Source organism: Macaca mulatta, chromosome X, assembly GCF_049350105.2.
Source record: "Macaca mulatta isolate MMU2019108-1 chromosome X, T2T-MMU8v2.0, whole genome shotgun sequence".
In the NCBI taxonomy this organism is placed as follows: Eukaryota; Metazoa; Chordata; class Mammalia; order Primates; family Cercopithecidae; genus Macaca; species Macaca mulatta.
This window is the reverse complement of record NC_133426.1, coordinates 24,173,913-24,180,687: the sequence shown is the minus strand read 5'-3', so window position 1 is coordinate 24,180,687 and position 6,775 is coordinate 24,173,913. Positions and strand designations below refer to the sequence as shown.

The 6,775-nt window shown below is 47.5% G+C and overlaps 1 protein-coding gene across 1 annotated transcript; it reads right to left on the bottom strand.

Moving 5' to 3' along the window:
- Positions 1 to 208: 208 nt before the first annotated feature.
- LOC701271 (transcription factor SPT20 homolog-like 2) lies at positions 209 to 5,337 on the bottom strand. The gene has a single exon (XM_028842111.2). It carries the CDS (start codon positions 5,268 to 5,270, stop codon positions 2,598 to 2,600), a length of 2,673 nt encoding a protein of 890 aa, XP_028697944.2. The 5' UTR covers positions 5,271 to 5,337; the 3' UTR covers positions 209 to 2,597.
- Between the last annotated feature and the right edge of the window lie 1,438 nt (positions 5,338 to 6,775).

Here is a 6,775-nt window from a genome sequence, read left to right as displayed (position 1 = left end):
TGCTGTTAAGCCCTGAAGATGCAACCTACAGAGAACTAATTTTGAACTTGTCCTGGGATAGTATCTAGGTTCTCATGATACTAAAATAAATAAAGTTTACTCACAAAATGTAGCCAGCTAATGTCTTCAGAAGGTACCCTGTATCAAACTACCAAGTAGGTGGGGATAATTAGAAGGAAATCAACAAAGTTTGCCAAACAGTCATCTGAAACAAAGCTGAATTTATTTGCCTGACTGGGAAGAAAGAGCCACATCACTCAAGCACAAGTTTGGCTGGTAGCTCCATGTAGTACTTGAAAGGACCAGATAGACAACAAAGGAAGGAAGTAGACCAAATCTGATGATATTCTGAGTTCAGGTCTCTAGTTGGCACCCAAAGCTAAGGAGAAACTCTTCTTTGCAACCAGCTGTTGCACCGGTTTGCTTCTTAAAAGTGCAGGCACCATTCCCAATTATGCCCAGGATGATCTGATGGACTTGGTGTCACTCAGGAAATTCGATGTGTTTTCTTGAAGTTGGCCAAATCTTTCTTTAACAGCATCACTAGCACATTAGTAATAGGTTTTGTCAAGTAAGATTAACCAGTTACCTGCCTCTTCACTGATGTCTTTTGGGACTGCCAGACCAACCTTCTTTTCATTTAGTTAAGGCAAAAGGCAGAGAAACATACATGTGTACTTAGAAAAACAAATATTATATAAACAGGGTACCCTTCAAAGGTGTAACAGAGCAAAATATAAGAGGCACTAAAACAAATACTTGTACACAAATGTTGACAGCAGCCATACGCACAACAGCCAGAAGACAGACAAAAATCAACTGTCTATCATCGGATGAATGTACAAAATGTGCTGTATACAAACAATGGAATGTTATTGAACCACAGAAAGGAATGAAGTAACAATACATTTTACAACATAGATGAACTTCAAAAACATTATGCCGAGTGAAAGAGGCCAGACACAAAAGACCACATACTGTATGACTACATTTACAGGAAATATTTAGGTAAATCCATAGAAACAGAAAGCAAATTGGTGGTTGCCAGAGGCTGGGGGTGTGAAGATGACAAGCTAGTGCTTAATGGATACAGAGACTTCTTGGTGGGTGATGAAAATGTTTTGGAAACAGGAGGGGTAGTTGTACAACATCATGAATGTACTACATGCCACTTTACAACTGTACTTTACAATGGTTGGTTGTTCTGTGATTACCCCTTAGTTGTTAAAAAAGGAAAAAGAAATGGAAAACAAAAGCGCACAAAAGTTCATGTTTCTTTGAGTCTCACTGCAATGAGGGAAAAAATGAGGGAACAGAAACGGCTGAACAACTGATGATGACGCATCAACAAAGAGAAAAAGACAAAGACGGGGGTTCTACTTAAGAAACAAGGCTACAAATATTTGAAAAGCAAACCAATAAAATGGATTTTCAAATGTTTCACTATTAACTTCTTGCAAACAAACTACAAAAAATGTAAATGATCTTATAAAGAGAGAGCACACAAAACATCCAGGAAGAGCCTTTTCAAAGCCAGTGAGAGAGCCTCGCTCTGTGGAGCACTAGGTGCAGACAGGGCCTTTGAAAGGGCAGGGGACTGTCACACAAGCAAATCTGCCACTAATTCTATTCCATAGCTTTGGAAGTCTCCCATGTACTCAACTGCAGTGTAACAAGCATCACTGTACTGTACTTTCATTTTATTTTTCAAAATGAATGTGTAATAATTCCATTCCATATATTGTGCATAAACCTATTTAAATACAATTACGCTCTTCTGAAAGAGGTTTCTCAGAGTTCATGGGTCACTTTCATATATATTATGTACAGTGAGACCATTTTTAAAAAGCAATGACCTTCATGTGACATGAGACAGCAGGGATAGATCGTGAGGACATTATGCCAAGTGAGATAAGCCACTCACCAAGGGACAAATGCCATATGATTCCACTTCCATGAAGTGGCCAGGGTGGTGAACTCATAGAGAAAGAAAGCAGAACAGTGGCTGCCAGGGACTGGGCAAGGGAGAATGGGGAACTGGTATTCAATGGGCATGAGTTTCAGTGTTGTAAGATGGTCTGGAAACCTGCGGCACAACTGTGGGGGTGGACTTAATACTATTGAACCGCGCACTTAAAATAATTAAGGTGGTCCATTTTAGATTATATGTTTTTACCACCATTTTAAAAAACTTAATCCTGCTCTTCTTGTTAAAATATTAACTTAAAATTAAAATCTTGTTAAAATATTAACATTGTTGGTATTGCCATCTTATGGCTTTAGAGAAATTATACACTTCACAAGTTTAAACTCAAACTGGTTGGGATTTGGACACTTTAAAATACTATATTAAAACTAATTATATCAACAGCAACGACAACAAAAGGAGTAACTTAAGCAAAACAATGCTCCTTTAGGAGATCACTTCCCTGTTTCTAAATAAAAATTAGTGGATTGTGCTTCTGTGTAAAATGTGTATTTTAAAATGTAAAATACCAAAACATGAGGGAAAAAAACACCAAACTCAAGTAAAAACTGGGAATTCATTTGGGTCAGTGCTCCTGTGCTTTTAAAAGAGAGACAAACAACCAGAAGCCTCAGGGCGCTGGTGGGGTTGGCTTGCCTCCCTTCGTCTGCACTACCGAATGGCTCGCTGCTTGCCCACCTGGATGTGGCTGCACTATCTGAACAGCGCCTGTTGCCAAAAACACTGGCTGCTGCAGGACTCTCAACTGCTGCGTCTGGAGCTGGATATGCTGCGGCTGTGGCTGCTGTGACTGTGGCTGCTCCTGCTGTGGCTGTGGCTGCTGCTGCAGTTGCAGCTTCGGCGGCTGTGGCAGCTGCGGCTGTGACCGCGGTTGCAGCTTCAGCCGCAGCTGTGGCTGCTGCTGCTGCCTCAAGACAGAGGGGAGCTGGATACCCTGCTGAGGAACCTGGGCAGAGCCAAGTAGACCCAACCCAGTGTGGGGCTGCAGACCACTACCTGCTCCAGTGGGGTTCACCTTAAGAAGCTGCTGAGCAGGGAAGGCCTGCCCTTGAGTGCTCATACCTTGTGCGGAACCCTGTGGCCCTGGCTGAGGACGGTGAGCAGCTGTGGGCTGCTGGAGCTGCTGCAGGGAAACCAGCTGATGGAACTGCTGCTGCGTGCTGCTCAAAACCACGGAGCCCTGTGGAACCTGGAGGACAGTCATGGGCCTGAGACCTTCAGGAGTATTTAGGAAAAACTGAAGGGGTGCTTGAGAAGATGCCTGTGCTGCACTGGGCTTTGCATCTGGTAGTGGACCTCCTGAGGACTGAAGGCCACTGCCACTGATTCCTGCAGGAGCCGGGCCACCCGAGCCAGGGGACTGCACAGGCTTGAAACTGCTACCCAAAGCCTGGGCTGCCCGGACTGGGCCCTCCATGTTGATGGCCTTTAGGCCAGTGGAGCCTGTCCTGACCTGAATGGCTGGGGCTATTTTTATGAATCTGGTGGGGGGCTGGGCAGCTGGATAGGGCCTGCTAACTTGAATGAAATGCACAGAGGGCTTCTGAGAATGACTTGGTGCTGCAGAAGCAGCAGCTACAGCAGGAGCAGGAGCAGGAGCAGGAGCAGGAGCAGGAGCAGGAGCAGGAGCAGTGGCAGGAGCAGGAGCAGGAGCAGGAACAGGAGCAGGAGCAGGAGCAGGAGCAGGAGCAGGAGCAGGAGCAGCAGCAGCAGCAGCAGCAGCGGGAGAAGCGGCAGGAGCAGCAGCAGCAACTGCAGCAGCAGGAGATGCGGCAGAAGCCGCAGGAGCGGCAGCAGCAGCAGGAAAAGGACGCTTAAGAGAGCTGCCTGCCTGTTGTGGGGGAAAACTGGTACCTGAGGAATTCTTTCCTGAGCTTGAGGGAAGTTGGTTTCGGGGAGGTGGATATTTCTCTCCTTTCCCCAATACTGAAGACTGGACCCACACAGGCTTAGGCTGTTCTGGTGTTTTCCATGAAGAGAGCTGACTGACACTGGCTGGGCCACTGGAGCTGTGTGGCATCTTGCCTGGACCTTTGACTCTGCTCTGCACTGATTCCTGGGCCTGACTCACTGCCCTCCCAGCATCAGTCTCTGACCCAGGCCTGAGACCAGCTGCATGGTCATCTGGGAAGGGCTGCCAGGGAGACTTCTGGCTCTTCTGCCTGGCTTTTTTACGGGGCCGTATTTTACCACAGAGAAGTGGATCATTAAACGACTGCATGATGCTTGGCTTGGTGTCCCAGGCCTGAGAGCCAGCTTCCCATCCAAATCTGAAAGGGTCTTCTACCTCCTGGGCTGGCCAGACTGGGAGCTGTGGCTCAGCAGCTGTGACGGGCTGACACTCTTTAGCAAGTTTCTCCACATCCACTTCCGAAGGCACGGCCAAATCCCAGGATCTGCGTTTCCACATGTCTACACAACGTCCTGCTTTAGCAATGTCCAGCTCATAAGGCTGACCTGCTTTTCTTTCTTCTTTTTGGCCAGAAGTCGACACTCTCATCTCAGGAGGAGGTGGATAGTCAGACCGCTCCTGCTGTGACCTTACAGAGGGCCACGAATACCTCTGGAGGCACCGTTTCATCGGGTCGGTATTCATCTTTTGCTTGTTGTACAGCAGCCTGTTTGCAGTGCAGGCGACTGCTACAGAAGGATCGAGACACAGTGGTTCAGCTGTCGCTAAGATCAGTTGGCTCTCAAGCTGCAGCTTGTCTTCCTGGCTCCATTTCTGGACATCTCTTGTCATCATCTTCACATCATGGGCTAAAGTCTGCATTGTTGGACGTAGGAGAATATGCCTGCTTTGGTAACCAGGAGGTTGCATATTACTGGACTGCCTGTAGTCACGAACTTCTACTATGACACACCCACTATGAAAAATGTTAACCGAAGCTTTATCAAGGACATCAGCCAAAGCAGGGGGTAATTCTTCTGCATCCAAGTAGTCGAGCAATGCCCTCTCATCATAAGGGAGTCGAATGGTCTCTGCAAAGGACCCATCTTTTCTCTGGAGCATCACAGAATACCCCTGATTGCCTGGGTATAGATTGACCAGTAAACATGGCAAGGACTCTCTCCTAACAAGCTTTTCTAACAAGTTTACATTGCTTCTCAATTCCTGAGGATCCTCAGGCTCTTTTCCACATTCTTCTACATAAATGTCATAAAGTTTTTCCTGCAGAGTTTTTCCCGCCCTAGGTGAGTATCTCCTTCTAGGAGGTCTCTGTTGGGCAATTTCAATGATATTCTCTGCGCGATCCAGAGCCTGTTCTAAATCTCTATCCATTGTAACAGAAAACAGGGCCCCTAAGAGGAGAGAAAATGCATGTGCGTGGTGAATCAGGATGGAATTACGGCTGTCATATTAATGTACAGAACCGCAAGATGCCGCAAGTCCACACTGAGTTCTACATGGGCATCTGCCCAGAAACCCGCCCCCAGGGAAGCGCTACCCAATCTGTTTGACGGTTTCTGAAAACATCGGTACCTGAGGGGTAGTAGACCTGGCACTGGCTTCGCGTCTCGGCGTGCTGGACCGGAAGTGAGCGGGAGGGCCGGGGTCAGCTCCTGGGCACTGTCCGGGCACCTGCCCAGAAAACCGCCCCCAGGGAAGCGCTACCCAATCTGTTTGAGGGTTTCTTAAAACATCGGTACTTGAGGGGTCGTCGTCGTGGCCCGGGGCTTTGCGTCTCTGCATGCTGCACCGGAAGGGAACTGCAGGGCCGGGGTCAGCTCCTGGGCCCCGTCTTTGCGCATGCGCACTCGCTGCACCGCAGGTTCCGGGGCTCCTGCTTCTCTGGCCTCCTGGGCGCGAGGCTCACCCGCTGCACTTCCGGGTCTGCTACCAGCACTTGCACTCGACCACTTGCCATTTCACCTTGAAAGCGTACATGCAAAAGTACAGGCTACCGACGACGGTATAGATGCATCTTTCGTACGGTGCATAGAGATCACTTTCCACAGGAATGACACTGTCGGGAAATCATGGGAAGTTGTCACTGGTCTTGGTGGAAACTTCAACAATTGTTGGCATTTTTGGAATCTCTTGCCATCAATGGCAGCGCTGCTGCCGGTATCCGTCAGCCACTGGGCTGCGGAATGAGCCCGAAGTGGCAATGCTTCCATGCCCGGAGAGCCCACAGGTTGTGGCAAGCGTCAGGATTCTTCGTGTCGTCGTCCAGTGAGCTCCCGCCTGGGGGTGTTCATGTAGATGCACCAGTACATGACGTTCATTTACATAATTACTCACCTTTTATTTCTCCATGTGTTGAGTTAGGGCACTTACAGATTAAAAAATTACGTGGTGGGTCATTACATTGTCTATGGATTGCAGTTCAGGATGGTAGAGAGACATGAAACCATTCATTTCTACAAGGTGATTTGCACCTGATAAGGATGAGAACAATTGTTCCAGGTGATGGCAATACATTTTCAATGATGAGACTAAACTGTAGACCTTAGCTGAGATCCTAATGATAGATTTGCAGTGTTATCGTTCAATCTTAGGTAACCTATGGGACATTGTTTTCCATTAACTTTGTTGCCTTGAAATCTCCCAGTTTGTTTGTTTGTGTTTGTTTTATTGGACAAGATCAATAATGCTTTTCTGGGGAGAACTACTCCATAGCCTGTTTTTCTGATCCATGAGTGTGATCTAAATTCTGCCCCTCCCCCAGCTGATATCCCAGGGTGCATCTCACTTATTAGAGAGGTACGTCTGCCCGCCCTGCCATGGGATGGACTCGATCTTCAGCTGGTGAATTGCCCGTGTCTTCACTTGGGTTTCCCCAA

What these genes read in the sequence shown, in the direction of transcription:
- LOC701271 (XM_028842111.2), bottom strand. Translation starts at nt 5,270, where the DNA reads ATGGATAGAGATTTAGAACAGGCTCTGGATCGCGCAGAGAATATCATT.